The sequence below is a fragment of the Calypte anna genome, chromosome 2, assembly GCF_003957555.1.
Source record: "Calypte anna isolate BGI_N300 chromosome 2, bCalAnn1_v1.p, whole genome shotgun sequence".
In the NCBI taxonomy this organism is placed as follows: Eukaryota; Metazoa; Chordata; class Aves; order Apodiformes; family Trochilidae; genus Calypte; species Calypte anna.
Window position 1 is genome coordinate 27520330 of NC_044245.1, and position 19852 is coordinate 27540181.

The window sequence follows — 19852 nt, forward strand, 5'->3', positions numbered from 1 at the left end:
GAAAAAAAGCCAAACCCATTTTATTTCAGTTGAACAAACAAACCAAATACCTTTTTAGACAGTAAGTATACCACTCAAGATTACAGGGCAACCACTTTTCTTTTTCTTTTTTGTTTTTCTAACAAAGTTAACAAATATAAAAAATCTAGTCATAAACAGCCTTCAAAGTACAGTTAGAAACCAGCAGGACAATCAATAACAGTATAGGTAGGTGGGCAAGAACGTAGACACTTGTTTTACTGCCATGACATAGACTATAGATGGCTGCTGTGACGAGGAATGGTGCGTACAGTATATGTTGTTAGCTGATTCCATCCACTCGGAGTCCAAACCAAATGCTTCTCTCTTCAGGATTCAAGACCTGTCTACTTGACACTCCTTGTACAAGATACATCATCATCCTTTCTGAAAAGAGGCAGTTTCTATGGCAATACTAGTTAAGTGCATATCATGCTGCACTAATATAGTGCAAAAATTTGCCTTACATATAGCAAAAAAGATGCAGGCAACAGTTTGAGTTAGAGAAAGTAGAAACGTATTGTAACATTTACAACTGGTATTCTTCTTCCAGACAGCAACCACTAGAAAATACTGAATCTGAGAATGTACATACAAGGATGAGATTTCTGGATGTACATACGAGGCCTTTATACTTTGGAGTGATAATAGGACAGAATTTTGCAAGTGAGTCATCGCCCTCTGAAATGCACGTTAACACAAGTTATCATCGACTGGCAAACTGTTGAACTTGCTCAGTGGGTTAGTCCCAGTTAAACATTAAAATTGTACTAAGCACTAAAATGCTCTTTAACAAGTATATAATCTGATAGAGTAATATGTATGGTTCAAGCGAGTATATATGTTATGCTTGAATATAAAGAGTCATAGACAGCTTGGTACGAACTCTTCATGCGTACGGATTACACTTGGTTAATGTTGCAGGGGCTTCCAACTGTTAATACTATGTCAGCTACAGTATTCTGGAGATAGAAGTGGTGCTTATAGTTTGCAAGACTGAGGAAAGACCACAAATCTCCAACTGCAGTGTCTATTAGCATGATTCTGCCAGCTTTCTCAGTGTTGATGGTCTAAAGTAAAGCAATAATACCTTGAGTATTTGTAGGCATTATGAAATCCATCCTTCTTTACCTATGGTGCAGTTACAAAAAAAGAAAAAGTCAAAACGCTTAATCCACTCCATAGAAAATCCCTGTGGCTTTGGATACCTTCTGATTTCAATCCATAAATTTAGACTTCATTTGTCATCATGAGAAGTTACATTTTACATATCTGCATCTCCATCATAAGCCAAGGTTAAAGGTTTCAGTCGGTTGTTCTGCCTTCTCTGGGGCTTCTTTGGCTTTTTGCTGAAACAATAAGATAATTTGTAAATAGAACAAGAAACTAATAACATAGCAAAGATGGATTTCAGTCTTAAATCTAAGAGAGTGTTTTAAGATACTCTATTTAGTTGCTTATTTGTTAAAGCTTTAATCCTAAAACCTTCACCTGGTTTTGTAATAATCTCTGCATCAACCCAAAGCAAGATCTATTTCAAAGTTCAATTGTTCAGAAAAAGGCTACTACAGCACTGATGTGACTTGAGGAAATTCTGAGGAGGTAATCCTGCAAGGTCAGTCCCTTTTGGGAAGAACCCAGAGCCTTCAGTGCAATATTTGGTCACGTATCAAAGCTGAAATCAGGTTCTTTGAAGTTATATGACTCAAATCAGAACCTCTTTTGGGACATCCAGGCTTTCCATTGGAAAGTTCTATCTTTTGATTAATTTTTGTCCCATTATACCTTCTGGAATGACTATAGTTAATTCTAGACGTTATAATCAAACCAGTCATAAATAGCAGGGATTGGCTCGTTAGCCATAACCATTCCCTATTTAGCCTTGAGTTAGATTGTAATCAAGTGGCATTTCCAGTCCATTTTCTATAGTTTTAAAAAACTGCCAAGCCAAAGAAAAATGTATGTTTCTGTGTGCTTCAGCACTTATTGTCTTATTAGAGTGTAACGTGAGCATTTCTTTAAATCAGGACTGTGCATCCTCAGTCTTGTCCAAAATCTTAGCTATGGCTCCTTAGGCTACCCAAACCTAATTCTTTGTTACTAAACAAGTGGTTATAATGGCTTGCAGTGACCACAGATTCATCTTCAAAGAATCTGCAGTGGAACTATAAACTAATGGACTTAATTTTCCTCAAAAAAGAAGATATTTTGTTCCTTACTGAGACATAAGCAAGATTTTGGGAAAGGTTTACTAAAAAAGAAACAAATCCAGAAGCCCCTCAAATGCCTGCTGCTGCAGCTCAACCAAAAGCCTGATGTCTATGACCACCCTTCCCTCACCTGAACAGTCACTGGATCAGAAATTCCAAACAGAACCTCAAAAACTTCATGAAGGGCATTCTCAAAGGTAACTTGTTCTTGCAAAACCATACACTAATATTTGTCAAGGAAATAATTTTTCAACTATCAAAAACATACCAGAAAGTTTTCTGATTTTTTTTGGTTGAGTCTATATCTTGCTGACTATCAAATGGGACTTGCTTGATTACCAGATTTCCCTCTTGCTGTTTCTTTAAGCATGTTGTGATACAGACACAAATGAAATTACCATGGACCCAGTATATTTTTAACAGAGATAAAGTGAGCAAAAATAAACTATACACTGAGCTACCCCATATTTACAAGTTCTAAATTCCAGGGAGTATGTGTTTAGCCATCATCTAGACTACAGCCAGAGTTCAGTGATCTGATCTTGGGCAAAGGAACAAGGAAAATGAAAGACTGCAGCTCATAGAAGTGCCTGCAGTTTCTACAGTGGCATATGTAAATGCTTGCATTCCAGTCTGTATGGGACTGCTTGTTTGTAAATAATTAAAGAACTCACCAGGCTAGATAGATCATAGAAACAATAAAGATGAGTAAAACAAATGCACCAGCAGCTACACCATAAACCCAGGTCTTCAGCCTCCCATCTAAAAGGAATGAATGTTAGTCAGTAGTGTTTGAGTTAGTCTTGTTGAGGTATTAGTTCTGATATAGCATAAAAATACTTTTATAATGTAAAATAAATTACTTAACTACCAATAACAGCTTAACAGGAGTAAAGACTATTAGACAACCAAGCTTCTCTGTGCATTTATGTTCTGCTTTTCAGATGAGTCTGGATAATCCAAATGGAGCTGAGATGTGGGGCAGAGGCAGCAAGCAAGACCCCCAAAAGTCCAAAACCTGGGCCATCCCTCAGAATGATCAGCATGACTGCAGGGCAGCTCAGCAGCCCCAGACTCATTCATGCTGTTAGCATCACTTTGCATTCTAGCTCTGGTAAATCAAACTGCCTCTTATTTTAATTCTTCTTGCTATTGATTTTTATTTATTACTTATTATTTATTTTATATATATATATGTGTGTGTGTGTATATATATATATATATAATTTACATATTTATCTTATTTATTATTTATTTATACCTTTGACATGTTTTGCCTTATCCATACCTTAACTGCACATGCACAACTTTCACTCCTGCATAAAGCAATATTTTGTCAATTTCTTCCCCTATCAAATAGAAGTTTTGTTGATATAGAACAATTGTCCGTTGTTAAAAAAGAGTGTATTTATGTACAGTCTGTGAAGTTTGTATTTTGGACATGATTGCTCTGCAGGCTGAGATATACATCCTGTGCTTCTGCATGCCTTGATCCTAGATATACCCACTTCTCCCAAGAAAAATGGTGTGACTTTGTCTGTGGGGGTTCTTCTCTGAATGTTTGACTCACTACTTTTTGCTGACTGATTTTGCAAATTTCTAAATAACTTTTTAAAAAATAATTTTTACAGAGGAGGTTAGCTAGCCTTCTTGTGCCTCCTTGACAATAAAAATTTCATTACAAAAGCTGAATTATTTCATTTATAAGGGGGAATAGTTTTATTGTATATTTTCAGTGTAAGCAAACACAGCTAAAATTTTTCTGATCCAATACTTATTGCATCCTCATACATCTGTAGAATAGAAATCAATCAGTGCAGCTGATGTTTCTACAACATAATAATAACAAAAATTAAGTTGAATGGCTTTGCTCAGATTCCCAGGAGCTCCCCATCACTGTGCAGTTAAGTTCAGGCTTTCTTTCCTTTAGCAACACAAAATCTTGTTGTTCAAGACTAATTAATATAAAAACTTTTTAGCTTCATTACATCAGTCAACTTAATGAAACATTTTCCTTGATGATAACTGATAAATCTGAAATAACTGATCCGTTATAGATGGGTTGAACAGTAGATGTGGCCTGGCACAATTAATGATACTATAAAACAAATCAGAGGAATTCAGACTTCAGGACTGCTAAACAGGTGAGTTTCTTCTCTCCTTGGTTTATTTCCATCAGTATTTATAAGGGGATATGGGTTGTTTTGGGTTGTTTAAAAATAATATTATCTCTTTGAAAAAAAAGACTGGCATTACCTTGGGTATGGATTTCTTTATTTTTGTCAAAGCAGGGAACTCTGTTGATGAGGTAATTGATTTTATGTAACTACAGCCATCTAATTTAGGCTTTCTGAATTCCCCTGGGCAGATTATTTCTATGTGTATAAGGGAACTGGCATCTCAAATGCATCTGCTTTGCATACAGTACAGTATAGTCACCCAAAGAGGATGGCTTAACACCTTCTCTTCTGGATCTGCAATATAATCTTTTGATGAAAGTTAAGGAAATATTTTATATCCAGACTTAGAAGTGGTGAGGAAAGGAATAATCAAGCTAAAGTAAATCAAAACCTTTCCAATATTACCCAGTCCTAGTATTCAAAAGTATAAATCTCACCTGAAGTGTAAAAAGTTTGCTTTCTCCCATATTTGCTCATACCTCTCCTGAATACAGCATCTGCTTTATTGAATACGATTGGTTTATTATGAGCTGAGCCATGTTTCCTTCCTAACTTGAATTACTGGAAGACTGGTGACTTTTCATGAAATTTCTCAACAGTTCCTTGCTCCAAAAAACATGTCTGAGCTCACGTGAGCATGCATGCTCCTAAACAGTTGAAGTTAACTATCTGATATTTGCTTATTTTGGACACTCTGGCTGCTACAATCCCTCCTTTGGCATTTTCAGGTGGAGTTAGCTAGAATGAGTTAGAGATAATTGATGATTATCAATAAAGATGTCATTTTTCAAAGGAGGACCAGAAAAGCTTATTTTTCTTTTTTTTAATTTTTATTTTTATTGTAGATTAATGTATTAACTAATTGGAGTAAAGATAATTTTATTGTAGGTATCAAATATAGTACGACAATACAAATAACAATAAAGACTAGTAGGCCTAATGGGATCTAACATAAGTGTTTCTAACCCAAACATGATTTAATCTACTTACAAGAAATATTAGTGTAGTTCTCAATTTGCAACATTTTATGTATTATGCAGGTAAAGATATGTTTTCAATTTCCAGGTTAAAAAATAATAATTAAAGATTTAGAAATAAAGTAACACTCTACGGTGCAAGGGTGTTCAAAAATTTAACTCGATGGGATTTAAATGACACTTAAGAAGATAACCAATGCTCTCTTAATATAGCTAACATTTTGGAGACACATCATACCTTTTTATATTAAAGTAATTTATTTCTTAAAAATTTTTACCTCAATACTTAATGGTATCAGGAAATATTTACTGAAATCAGATGACATGGATTTACTATTTAAATTATTTTTGATGGGACAACTGTCTTTCAATTTTTTGCAACTCTGTCACGTTAGTCCTCGGACAGCTCTAAATAACATGGTCTCTCACAAAAGAAAATACTGCCCATAGAGACATAGAGCACGTCCGTGCTAAATATCAGTTATAAGGTTAGCTTATGTCTAACATTAATTAGTTTAAATATGGATATGGCAGAGAGGCATTAGCATATCTATACTGATCATTTTCCTACCATTTATGCTACAACTGCAAATTTTAAGCAGCCTTTACCCTCTGTAGTATTCAGTGCTACCATTTCACTTCTCTGTCAGCAGAATTATTGGTTGAGACAGCATAATCTAATAACCTGGCTTACAAATTTGCAGCCACCTCCCTTCCGAAGTCACATTTCAAATAGCTTCTGTGAATTTTAACAGGTAGAAGGGATAAAAAGTAATCTTCTGAAATACAAGATTTTATTGTATATCCTGATGAAGTTGCTTATGAGGCTAGGAGTTTGCTTGTCTCTTCCATTGTTTTCAGTCAGGGCAGATGCCCTTCTTATTAAATGAACATCTAAGGGTTTGTTTTTTTCCTCCTTGGCATCACAAAAATGTAAATGCCAGACTCTAAAGCAGTACTCAGCATTAAGAACTGCTCATTGCATGACTTCACCTGGCCCAAAAGGCTGTAGAAACCAAGTCCTTCCTCGTCCTGACTGGTTAGTGGAGGGCTGGGTGGGGTTCACAGCTCGACTGGTTTTCACATCTCCCTTTTTGTCCTCCAGGGTGGGGATCACCACCACTGGGATAAGAGTGCACTGCTCGAGTGTGCCATCGGAGGACATCACTTCAGTGTATCCGTCTTCACAACCGCACGTTCTAGTCTGTGGGGAACAAGTGTTTTATACTGTGTAGCAGAAAAACACAGTTTTCTGTAAGGCATAAAGGATAACAACATGGATGACTGGAAGAGAAAGAGTGTTCTGATGTGTGCTAGCCTGGAGAGGACCTTTTCATATACACTTCTGCATATTTGTACCAAATCAACACAGTTCATTCAATGTTTAACTGCAAACTAGAAAATTGGCTGAAGTAGATTTTAACAGATTAAGGATCAGCAAAATTGCTGAAAATACTTTTTGTTGGCATAATCTTTGTAATTCTAAGATGTGTGGGAAGCCCTCACAGGGGTGTTTTATGCTCCAATGCAGTAGCACATACCTCACTGCAGTAAGCATGGGGTTGACTGCAGGGTGGGTTACATGACCTGTCAGCATCTGGTTGGCGCATCACTAAACAGCCCCCTGTAGGACAGAAAATCATATTTTGACATGGTAATATCTTGCCACTAATGAAATTACTGATGTCATTACTTCCTACAGTATGTCCTGGATTAGGATTTTATTGTTAAATTGAATTTAAGAGTCCCTTTCATATTCCCAGATATAGGGTAATTGGTATGAAGTTTTTCTTATAGGTAGAGTAAGGATACAGCACGTGTTTGTAATCATGTGCATTTGAGAAAGCTAATATTTGGCAAGTAAATCTTTTGTTCTTCCCTTTGTTCCTTTGTTGAATTGCTCAAAAGACAATGTAAATGTTTTGCTGTGTGTGAGAGAAGAGAGTTTGGGGTACTTCTTGGGACATACATAAAACCTGTGGCCAGAAAGAAAATAAAAAGCATATTTCTAATTTGCATCTTTTCTGTCAAACTAACTATGCATCCAGTTCATGAATGGATACCTGTTTTCTGTTACTCCTCAGTAGTTGGCTTTGCCTCTTATGTGCTACTCTTAAAGACAGATTTTTCAGAAGCAAAGAAGTATTATCAGTAAAGCATGTACTGAATGCTATGACACCGATGATACAGTCATGATATAGTGAGTAGGTTTCAATCTTTTACCTTTTTATACAGCCCTACTTCTCACTGCTACAGCTTTATGTATAGTGCAGTTATTGTTATGGACCAATACACACAATCAGGCTTTCACTATCACTTCAGTAAGAATGAATTTAAAATACACATAGAATCCATTTGAGTACCTGTGTTTCCTCCAATCTTACAGAATAGATACATATATCATGTTAAAATTTGTATTGCTATAGGGTGACTTATCTTCTATCTCCCAAATTAATAACATTTTTATACTGATGTGATATGATGATGAAAACCTGATAGCTGAGTTTGGTCATGACCATAGCAGATGCAGTTAGATGTGGTTACATAGATCCAAGTGTTAAGAGGATGGCTGATGAACAAAGAAAACCCTGCTGGTTGCCATAAGTTTTCCCCACCCCCAGAAAGGAAACTTGTACATCCTAGCATACAAATCACATGCCTGTGAGAATACATGTAATAAAATATGTCATCCAAGGCAGCTGAAGAAGGAAAGAGTTGCCTCATCGCCCATGGGAAACAATACCTTCAAGTGAAAAAGAACTATTCAGCATGATAATATCACACAAGTAAGTAAATAAATAAGGGCCTTAAAATACCTATAGGATTCATAATAAAAATTCAGTAATGCCTGAATTAAAATACACTGTGTTAGAGCCAAATGTGCAGCAATAAGGTAGCAAAGAAACACAATAATCAAGACATGGGATGATGCTGGATCAAGACAAATAGTCTCCATTTAAATCAATCATGTATGTGCATCTATCAGGTTTGGAATTTTTCACTAATCTTCCTTCACAAATCAGAACATTACCATAGCTTTAAAACCATGTACAAACAAATCTAAAACAGGAGATACAATATAGGTCTGAGAATATCTAGGAGAACCCATCATGTACAACTGCCAACACCACAGTTGTATTTCCTGGAATTTATCACATGGAAGTATTCAGTCACATCAGGAAAAAACCACAATTATTTTTATGGTACTGACTGTGATTTTAACATCTGAGAGGCATAATCACCAAGATGATGCTTGTTTTGAAATCCTGCAGGACCTTAATAACTACTATCACACATAAATTCTTAAGAGTTTTACTTATGATGCAAGCATCTTAGCTAGGCAGAAACAAATCAACATGCATAAATAATGCCCTATTGCATTCTTTATGAATATGATGAATTTTAATATTCTTCAGCACAAGGTGACACTTGCAAAAGAGATTTTGGGCTATTAAGTACTATTTCAAAGCCTTATAAAAATAATACATATATTTGATTTCTATTGTTACAACAGATAGCAATGGTGGATTCCATCATTATGTATGGGCAGTCCATGACTTAGAGCTCCCTTCCAGTGACCAACCTGACAGTAGGTGGCATTGAGGATGTGCTTAGAATCTGGGATTCTTTTACTATCATCTGGGCTAATAATTATATATAAAAAAACCTCTCATAACTTTTGCTTAAGTGAATCCCTAATTGTGATAAATAAATTGATATAAATAGATCTATAGGAGAAGATTTTCTTGATTTTGGAGGCCTCAGTCATTCAGAATTCACTAATTCATTCGCAAAACTTAAATGCATCCAGTAGCTGTCCAGTGAAGCGTCTTGCTATAGGCTTCTGCCATTGAAGTAAAGAAATGAATTTATTATATTAGGACATTTATTAAGTAAATATTTTATAATTTTAAGGAGATATATGATGTATGCATGATATTATCAAGATTTGAATCTCCCTCTGCCTTTTTGTAGACACCGAAATGAACTTTAATACATAAAAATTCTGGTTTTGGTAGGACTTGAAATCTGAAACCCTAAATTTGGAAATGTAAAGATTTCTATGTCAAAACCCCATCAAACATATAAATCATGCCAGGTCAACATCAGAAAATAATATTTATATTTACATTTAGCTTTAACATTCTGCATAGCACTGGAAAATAAATTATATTTCTAGTATGCAAACCCATGATGAATCAAGACAACAGCATGTTGATCGATACAACAGGAACAAATGTTTTTGACAGATTTTTTTTTAAAATAGATTTCCTTTTGCTGGGAAAAGACATTATCCACCTGTTCTCCATGCTTTGGTGTGTATATAGAAAGAGTAATTACCTGTGACGTTTAAACCATCTGACCTTTGGCACCACACGGTTCGAGAAGATCCCTTCCATGGGCTAGCCATCCACTTGTATTCATAGCACTGGCCATCTACACAGAGAACATTCACTTTTCAAGAAATTTGATGACAAGATTTTAGGCTACCACTAGTGGCAACCACAATCACCATAACAGCATACTCATCAAGTTAAATGGCTTTTATGGCTAAGTAGGTCCCTTCCTCCTTCACCCAGCAGCTTAGAAGGATGCGCTGCACACATGGAAGCCCCAGGGTCCCCTGCACTTAATGGATCCATGCAGAATAGACCAGATGTGTCCTGAACACAAACTGTAGTGGTTGTACACACTGTGTATGGAGTAAGTCTAATGTAGTTAATGGCAAACAGATGTTTCTAATAGCCTTCTAACATTTGTGTCCCATCTGTTGTGCAAAATTCAGGTTCCTTTCCTGGTACTAGTGAGCTTCAGTCAATGCTCTCCTGCTTGATGAAGTGGCCTGAGCAGCATCTGGCTTTATGTCTCAGTTTTGCTGTACCTCAGTCATAGCCTCGGACAAATCATGGTGTTCTTCTGTACCTTAACTTCCTTATAAATATAAAATTACTTTTTTTTCTGATCTGTCTGGAATGGACAAGAAATGTCTGTACAGGAAGTGACTTTTCTTAAATACTTTGTCCAGTACCAGCAGTAAGCACAACTGAGGCTCTTTAATGGCATTGTCATGTGACTAAGACTATTCAAAAGCTAGAGAGAAATCTGAATTTGGTAATACATCAAAATGTAAATATTTATTTTTATTAATATTATCAAGTAGATAAGGCAACTAGTTTTTCCCATATCATGAAAACAAACATCATTATTAGAAGAGGGTCCTCATTTCTCCAAAGATTGTGTTTATAGTGGGGTAACATACACTAGTTAGCATTTGAAAGTTTTTTCTGTTTATAGTTGATATCTTGAAAATTAAAGCACATGGCCTCTGTGTATGTCAAATATATATCTGCCTAAATATATGATTCCAGAATCAAAAGAAAACAAAACTACTGTTCTGTATTTTTTTTTTTCTTACAGGAAGTGGCCTTACATGTATTTTGGAGCTTACCATTGCATGGTCTTGTTTCCAAAGCCTGTTCTGGACAGAGATGTTGATTCTCTAAATCCTGAATGATCACTGCCCGAGATCGGACTTGTATCCCTCCAAAGCCAAGATCCTCACCATTAACACAGGTTAGCTGGCAAAGGCTCCATTCCGACCACTCTCTCAAGTAACAATCCCCTGTCAAACAGCAATTTCATAGGATGAATGATCATTATATGTGAATAGTTTTTTGCACTAAAAATGTCTTAGAAAACAGTCATAGAATTGTAGAATGGTTTGGGTTGGAAGGACCATTAAAGATCTTCTAATGCCATCTTGACTGCGTGGGCAGGGACGCCTCCCACTGGACCAGGCTGCTCAAAGTCCCATCCAGCCTGACTTTGAGCACTTCAGGGATGGGGCATCCACCACCTTTCTAGGCAACCTGTTTCAGTGTCTCAGCACCCTCACAGTGAAGATTTTCTTCCTAACGTCTAACCTAAATCTACCCTCTTCCAATTTAAAGCCATTACCCCTTGTCTCACCACTGCATGCTGTTATAAAAAGTCCCTCCCCAGCTTTCTTCTAGGCACTTTCCTCCTTCAGACACTGGAAGGCTGCAATAAGGTCTCCTCAGAGCCTTTTCTTCTCTAAGCTGAATAACTCCAGCTTGCTCAGCCTGTCGTCTCAGAAGTGCTCTGGTCCTCTGATCATCTTTCCGGCCCTCCTCTTGATTTGCTCCAACAGGCCCGTGTCCTACTTGTATTGGGGGCTTCAGAAATGGATTAAAATACAGTTTCTTGCTCTTCTCAATTTATAGTTCTTTTCATTCCTTTTTTTAAAAATGTGACATACTTAAGGGAAGATAATATTTTGACACCCTCTGAATGCTGTGCAGAGAAAGGTAATAAAAAGATTATTCAAAAGCCTATTTGTTCTAAAGCAGAGTAGTTTCCTCCAGCATTCCCATAAGATCACTCTCATTTTGAATTTCTGAGTAACACTCCACTCCATGTTTAGATTTTTGTAAATTTAGGGCATTGCACACTGTATGCTTTCTGCTAAATTCAAAATACTGTTTGGTCTTAGAGAAAACATTGTATAGTTTTAAAAGGGCTAATTGCTTATTCTCAGGCAGAACTGATGACACACAACAGAAGATCCTGCTGAAACATTCTTTGCAAGAAAGGGAAATAGGAAGGTGATTGAAAAGTCTACACTGGCTATTTTATGTTAAGATAATAGAGGTTTGTAGAATGTTATCTTGCAGTGCAAAACTGAAAAATAAAATTATACCGATGCCACTAATTAGCATGATTTGCTAAAGAACATTTAAGGAAGATCTGAGGCACAACACAAAGAGACCATTTTGTTAAAACTGCAGTAGAAAATGGGACCAGTCTGTGCACAGACTCATAAACCTTTTAGTTCTCATTATTTCAGTGAAAGAGCTATTAAAAATTCATGTTACCTTGCATTAAACTGATGACAGATATAATCAGTATTGTGTTGACCAGATGCCTGATTAATGAAGGAATGTTAGGTTAGGAAAGCAAGAGAAGAAATGAATAATTGAAGAACTAATGTATACATAATAGGAAAACAAGTAGTGATTTTTGGAAACATTAGTTGGAGAGTATCATTAGCACATCCCCATAGGGCAGTTATTCTTGCTGCCTAAATGCAAGATTGTTGAAGAACAGGTTCCTGCTCAGCAAAATCTTAAAACCAAACAGTAAGCATCTCTATTTATATATATATGTATATTTGACTAACAAGAAACCATAAATATAATATTTTATTCTTCCAGTTTTCATTTAATAAGTGAAAATATGTGACAATCATGCAATTGGAATGCTGTGCACAAAGCACTGATGAAAGCCTCTCTGGTTTCAAGTATTTTCTATTTATTGAGGCAGCTCTACCTTAAATCCAATCTGAAATGATCTAGAAAAAAATCTGAGAAAGAAGAGAGTTTAAAGAGACCAAGACTAGAATATTAGTATGGAATGATAGCTTCATTAGAACTGAAGGAGTTAATTACTATTTCTGAAAATACATCACTAATGATTCATCTGAACAACATCAGTGTACTTCAAATTCAACAAATAAGCATTTGAAATGAAGTGGAGAGGCTTTACTGGAAATTAAACAGCTGTTATAGGCTCTTAATCCTTCTCAGTATCAGGGTCATGGACCTGATCATTTATAACAGTTCCTTTGGGTTCAATCTACAAGGGCAATGACAGTGCATGTCACATCCAGTGACCTACACAGCTAGAAAAACTCACATTTTCTCAGAGTCCATAGTACAGTTTCATTTGGAATAGCCCCTTTAAACAACAAGAACAAAAAAGACTGTCTAATAAGCCACTACCAGAAAGGAAATATTAGCCATCTGATGCATGAAAGTGCGTAAGTACAGGATATCAAAAAGATTTAAGGGCCTGTGGCTAATGCTAGGCAATGATACCCAACCAATCTTGAGATGCAACATTTATTTGAATAGCATTGTTACCTGGACAAGGGACAGTGCAGGTTTCCTCAAGTATCATCTTCTTATTGCCATCTATAATGGGCTCTATTTCTCCACAGAATTCATCATCTACTACTTTGCCAACATCTTCAATGGATCCATCAAAAACCACACAGGAAATATTCCTCACTCGCGTTCCCTCTCCACATTGAGCATCCTGGGGAAGGAGAAACACATGGATGCTGGACAGAAGAAAGTGCCAAAAGACTAGATCTGGGATACATGTTACTCTGACTACTACTGTTTTTGTCTTAACTACTTATTCATTCCAATAGGGGAAAAAAATAAATACTTTGTTCTTTACTTTTGAAACAAACAAACAAACCAACAAATACACTCTGCTGGCTGCTACCAGCATTTCTGAAAGTATAGAGCTAATTATGCCTTTGAGTTGCAAGCACAGCAGTATCTCAAGGGAAGTTCTCTTTTGAGATGCCAATCTATTTCCACAGATACTCTTTTACAATAGGATTTCAATTATTAACTGCTGCTGAGGTACCAGAACTTACATTTATACTTTGAATATCTGTAGGACATTCTTAAATCTGTTGGCATACAGGCACTTTAGGAATACTTCTTTTGCTTTTTCTGGGGTAAAAGAGGTGGAAACAAATTGCTTACACTGCTGTGAAGTAAGCATCTGAACATATCACAAATATGCCTAAATATACAAGCTGCATAACTTCAAAAGACTCATATGGCTTCTACCTCTACTTTGCATGGAGACCATTGACCATATTGCCATCGATAACAAGGTTTTACTGGGCAGGGTTTGAATTGTTCCATCTGAGAGGGACAAGGTCTCCCATCACCCTGAAATGGCTGATTTATGGTCCTCCTTCTGATCATTTTACCTGTAAATGAGAAACAGCAATATAACCAACAGCAAAGTGGTTAGAGTTATACCTCAAAACGCTTCTATTTTTGTGAAAAGCATTAGTTTTGAATAAATGAATTTTTTCCACATATGAAAAATTGTATTGCAAAACAGATCTATTGGCTCTGGGAAAATGTAAATCCATATAGCACACAAGTCAGACACTTCATACTGTATCATTTGTACTTCAGGAAGTGCAGGATGGATGCAGGAGGATGTCTGACTAGGAATTCAGATTGCTCCTGTAACAGGAAACAAATGCAGCAGTTTCACAGTTCAAAAACATGGGGGAAATACTCTTTCTGAATGCAACAAGATGTCTGAGGTATTTGAGTGGAGATTCTGCCTCCCCATCAGTAGTTTACTGCTAGAGAAACCATGTTCTGTTCTTCCCTGAGTTAATACAGAATCATGTGTCTTATGACTGTCTGACTCCCACAGCCCAGAACAACTTACACCTTTTCCTCGACAATAATGTCTGGATAATGTGACATGAAGAGTTTGCAGGGTCTGGAGGGTTCCTAACTCAGGCCCAAAGAAAATTAAAGTACAATTGGCTTATCAATATTAATCTTCTCTTCAACCATAAGTAGAATGGTACCTAGCATCATCGAGAGATTTATATAAACAGAAAGAGGAAAACATTTTTGTCCTTTAGGCAATTCTTGCCTCTTTCATCTTGCAGTGAACATTATACCATTAGCTTCCATTACTGAGAAGTCATATAATGAAAATTATTTTTTTGTGCAGGAAATAAGTGGTAAAGTGGCTGCTCCAGAACTGGCACCTCGCAAATGCTTCCAAAAAACAGCAAGGATATAGTACTTTAATTTATATATAGATAAACATACAAACCAGCTCTGAAATAAGATGTATAAATTTAAATATGTATAATGAGGGAGGCTTATAATAAACTAAGGCAATACATGGATACATACATAGCACCCTGTGTTAGCTGGCCAAGCCAATTCATCTTTAATTTCACATTTCAATCTGATGCATTTGGAATTGAGCTACCTAATGAGCATGGTACAAAGCTTTTGCTGAGAGCAAGCTATGCAAGCCAAGATGTGGCAGCAGAAATATATCAGTCTCACAGACAGCTGTGTTCACTCCAGCCAGATAGAAATACGTTTGCCAAGGAAACATCTTGGAGCCTCATCATTCTTGGATTCAAAGCTGCCCCAAATGAGATGTCACATCAGAAAAAAAGACTTTCTTGAAAAGAATTGGAGGGAAAAAACCCAACTACAAACAGAAGCACTGAGCAGAATTCTTACATACAGAATTTCTCCTCAACTTTTGCATGGGTGCACAATAGTGATTCAGCTTTGCGGTCACTGGGTTTATTAGATGATTTTTTCTTATTGAAAAAATAGCAGTTACTTCCAACTCCCTGGCTAAAGGAAAATTGCAACTTCAAGACTTTAATGTGAGGTTGCCAACGTCTGTTAAAAACCCTGAAAATTTGAGAGCTGGTTTAGATTATTAAAATGAATATTCTCACTTCTACAAATAAATTCTAGCAGAGGGATTTCATATATTGACCAACTCCACGTTTTGAAAAGCATAGTAGACATCATTCTCTTTCAGAAAAATATCAGGTGTACTGTCCAAGTCTTAAATAGACCTGTTAGTTCAATACACATTCTATAGGGCTTGTTTTAAACAAAGAAGTATTGATTATTTAAGTGTAAAGTTATATTTTGAGAGGTAGTGTCAAGAACTGGAACATCATTACATTCTTAGATACTACAACGTCAAATTTTTAACTGTTGTTACTAAAACCTACATGGGTCTTTTGTTGGGACCATAAGGTGGCCAGAGATTTCAGATGGTTCAGATTGGTGCTCCCCAAAAAACACAAGAAAGATTTAATATCTTTTCACTCCAGCCCCAGCAGGTGAAACTGGCTTCCACACACTGCTAACCATCAAACATCTGTATTGAGATACTACAGACATGATCACAGAATGATGAGGCTTCATAGATGAGCTCCTGTCCTTCTCTTTTAGTAGTCTACACACTCAAATTACCTGGCACAATGGTGCTTTCAGGCCTTTACCCTGAGACACATCAGTAAAATAAATAACGAGAATTCTTCCATAACAAGACTGAGCCTTTGATATTCAGTCTCTGACATAGATTTGATTTTGAAGAACCAAACAAACAGCAAGTTAGTGCTTAGCAAAATTTTGGAAAAAACACATTAATATGATCACAGTGAAAGGAACCTGTCCCCTTGTTTTGTGTTTAAAATATGAAATGCTGTGGTTAGTGAATTTGTTCATTTTAATCACTTTTCTGCAAGCTTAATTGTTCTAAACTCACCACTAACAAAACTTCACAGGAAATCCTTCCCTCATCTTCCTTTTCCCATACCCTAAAAATATTCACATCAGTGTTTACTTTTATCTCAACGTATCATTCATCAGAGCTCACTTTCTTCACAGAGTCAGATACTATTTTGTGCTAAATTCTCATTATCTATAGTGAGCACAAACTCATTAAAGTTTCTTATTTCCATTAATAAGGCTGATTTAGGTCTCCATAACTCTCCATAGCTAGCTACAGTGACTAGTTCTGTGAAAAGAGATATTTTTAAAATTAAATTTAAAAAAACTCTGCAGTCTTCAAAATATGCCCAAGGTACACACTGACCTGTAAGGCCACATGTTTGAGAGCACTCAGACCAAGGGGACCAGTCAGAGAGCTGACAGTTCACAGGACATTCCACCACACAGGACATATTCATTTGCCATGTCTTCTCCAAACCAAGCTAAAAGAGAATATTCAATGGTCAGCACATAACACTCAGTCTGTGTCACTGGTACAGGCTATGCATTTGGACACAGTGAATCTGGGACAACTAAAGCTTTAAACAAGTATAAAGTCATTACTGAACAAAAAGTATAGTCAAAAACCAATGGAAGGAGAAGGATGAACATGCATTGGGTAGTCAGTTTGTTTGTCAGAAGAATGCTCCAGGGGCTGGAGCACCTCTGCTACAAGGATGGACTGAAGAAGCTGGGATTGTTCAGTCCGGAGAAGACTCCAAGGAGACCTTATAGCTGCCTTCCAGTATCTAAAGGGAACCTACAGGAATTCTGGAGAAGTACAGGAATTCTGGAGAAGACACAAGAGTGTCCAGCAACAGGACAAGGGGAAATGTTTTTAAATTGAAGAAGAATAAGTTTAAATGAGATCTTAAAAAGAAATTCTTCAGTACGAGGGTGGTAAGAATCTGGAATATTCTGCCCATGAAAGTTTTGGATGGCCCCTCCCTGGAAGTGTTTAAGGCCAGGTTGGATGAGACTTTGAACAACCTTGTCTAGTTGAGAGATGTTGTCTAGTTGTAACAGATGATCAATAAGGTCGCTTCCAAGTTAAGCCATTCTATGATTCCATGATGATTCTATGATGGCATAAATATTAGCATTACAATAATAATCCCTTCAGCCTGCACAGCCTCAGAATGAGTTAAAAGGATAGGTCAATTATAGCGTGCATGATATGAAATGTGAAAAAACCCAAACCAAAACAAAACATCAATCCTGCCAATATGAACAGATCTGCTGCTTCCCATCATAAAGGACTCTACTACACTTCTCTGGCCCTCACCAGTGAACCTTGATCATCATTGAGGCCTCTCGGAATCCCAGGAGTTGTGGATATCTTTAAGTAGATAAAATCCCTACATACTGTGGGAAAAAAAAAAGCAAACTAGACATTTCAAACCTATTAATTTTAATGAATGGAAAGGTTAATGATGTAAAACTCACCAGTTGAGACTTTAAAAAGGAAATAAAAGCACTATTTCCTACTAAATGCAAACATAGGGCAATAATTAGGCACAACATTGACACATCCTCCATAAATAAACTACCATAAGTACTGAAAATGTCTCACCCTGATAGACTCACTAGGTCTTAAATTTGCTTTTGCAGTACCATTTATTGAGACAAATGAGGTTTAAGACCTCTGTTCTGTTTAATATATTAAAGAATAAGTTCTTGGCTTTTCTCTGTGGTACAGTATAACCTTGATTATACAGCTAGTACAAAAACGCAGCACCTGAAACCTTTGGATAGTATTGAATTTGGATAATTAGAAAACTAAAGAACCATCTTTGAGTCAAAGCTTCTGAGCAAAGGCTTTAAGACCTGCTGAACTGATACCTGCCAGCCACAGAAACAGGACTGCTTTCTTTCAAAACTGGCCTTCTGTGCTGGACTTTGGCAGCTAGAGAAGCAAATGTCCAGGAGAAATATTAAAAGAGGAGAAAGCTGAAGATCACATTATCTATAGTGATCTGCCATTTCCAGGTCTTGTATATTGAAGTACTGCTGAGAGAGATTTGGGGAACAATTGACAGACTGTGGTTTGATATTAATCACATAGTATTGTATCATCCCTCTATTTCCTTCAATTGACAAACCACAATTCTCCTTGAAGAGCTTAGAAAACATTTGGAAAACTGTTCTACAGCCCCCTTACCTGAAAACTTCTGTTCTGAATGAATTGTGGTTTTTGATTCAAGAATAGCAAGTACTGGACAAGTTACATGAAAGCTACCGCTGAGCACTCCTGGTACACAGCAGGGGCAGCAGGCTGCCAGACCCCCATGCTCTGTAAATCCTGAGATCCACAAAAAGTATCTGAACTTGTTTATAGGAATGCTTGGCACTGCAGATTAACCTCTGTTGGAGGTTAATCATGTAATCTGACAAGCAGACTATTTAACCAGAAAAATTCACTTTCTAGTGCAGACAAAACTGCTGGTTTCAAGCATTTCTGATCTTTAGTTGAAGGTAAATAAATACAAATAAGCCCATAAATATGAATATGGCCTGGACTGGCTTGCTTTGAGTGATTTGATTTTCAAATACTCAACGAAAAGTTAAGCTGACTATTTGTGATGTGCTAATTTTATAGAGTTAGAGACCAAGTAATCCAGTATTACTGTGCCTTGAGAGTTTGGAGGAACTATGTTAACATAACAAGGACCTGGAAATAAGCTCTATAAATTGATTTATCCTGGCAGTAATCAGGATGACTGGTTAGCTTCTTTAGCTGATTGACCAAAGCAAACACAAGATCATATGGGCACATTAGGAAACCAGAACATGGGGGCTTGGAAGAAATGTTAGTATTTAACTATGCCAATGCTTGTTCCTGGAGATGGTGAGAGTAAAAAATCAGTGTGAAGTATCATTTCATGTATGACTTTCATTAGTTTCTTGAATCCACAATATATAGGAACTGAGACATTGCAATCAGGCATCTTAATTTCTTAGGGATAAGCATAGTTTGAGCTACTCTCATCTCTCCTATTTGCATATAATAATGAGAATCATAATTCTGTAAATTAAACAAAACAGAAATTAAATAAATTTTTTTAGATTAAACAAATCTAGTATATAGTGATATAATAGCCCAGGGAAAACTGCATTATCTAAGTCATTACAAAATTATTTCATCTTTCTCTTATCATCAATTTTTCTAACCACACGCACCTTATTTTGAACATTACTTAATAATTCTGCACTGCTCTTACATTGGAAAAACACAGAAAAAACCCCAACACCAAACAAAACAACAACAACAAAACCCAACCAAAATCCCCACC

At 36.5% G+C, this 19852-nt stretch overlaps 1 protein-coding gene across 1 annotated transcript in view; it reads right to left on the minus strand.

Annotated features, from left to right (window-relative positions):
* Nucleotides 1-1282: 1282 nt before the first annotated feature.
* The window catches only part of THSD7A (thrombospondin type 1 domain containing 7A), a 188824-nt gene continuing 170254 nt past the window's right edge, over nucleotides 1283-19852 (minus strand). The window contains exons 21-29 of the mRNA XM_030444929.1: nucleotides 16885-17002; nucleotides 14055-14200; nucleotides 13329-13503; nucleotides 10835-11008; nucleotides 9727-9822; nucleotides 6927-7009; nucleotides 6379-6589; nucleotides 2903-2990; nucleotides 1283-1367 (exon numbers count right to left, since the gene is read on the minus strand). Coding sequence (XP_030300789.1) covers nucleotides 1283-1367; nucleotides 2903-2990; nucleotides 6379-6589; nucleotides 6927-7009; nucleotides 9727-9822; nucleotides 10835-11008; nucleotides 13329-13503; nucleotides 14055-14200; nucleotides 16885-17002 — 1176 coding nt within the window. The remainder of the gene's footprint in view (nucleotides 1368-2902; nucleotides 2991-6378; nucleotides 6590-6926; nucleotides 7010-9726; nucleotides 9823-10834; nucleotides 11009-13328; nucleotides 13504-14054; nucleotides 14201-16884; nucleotides 17003-19852) is intronic.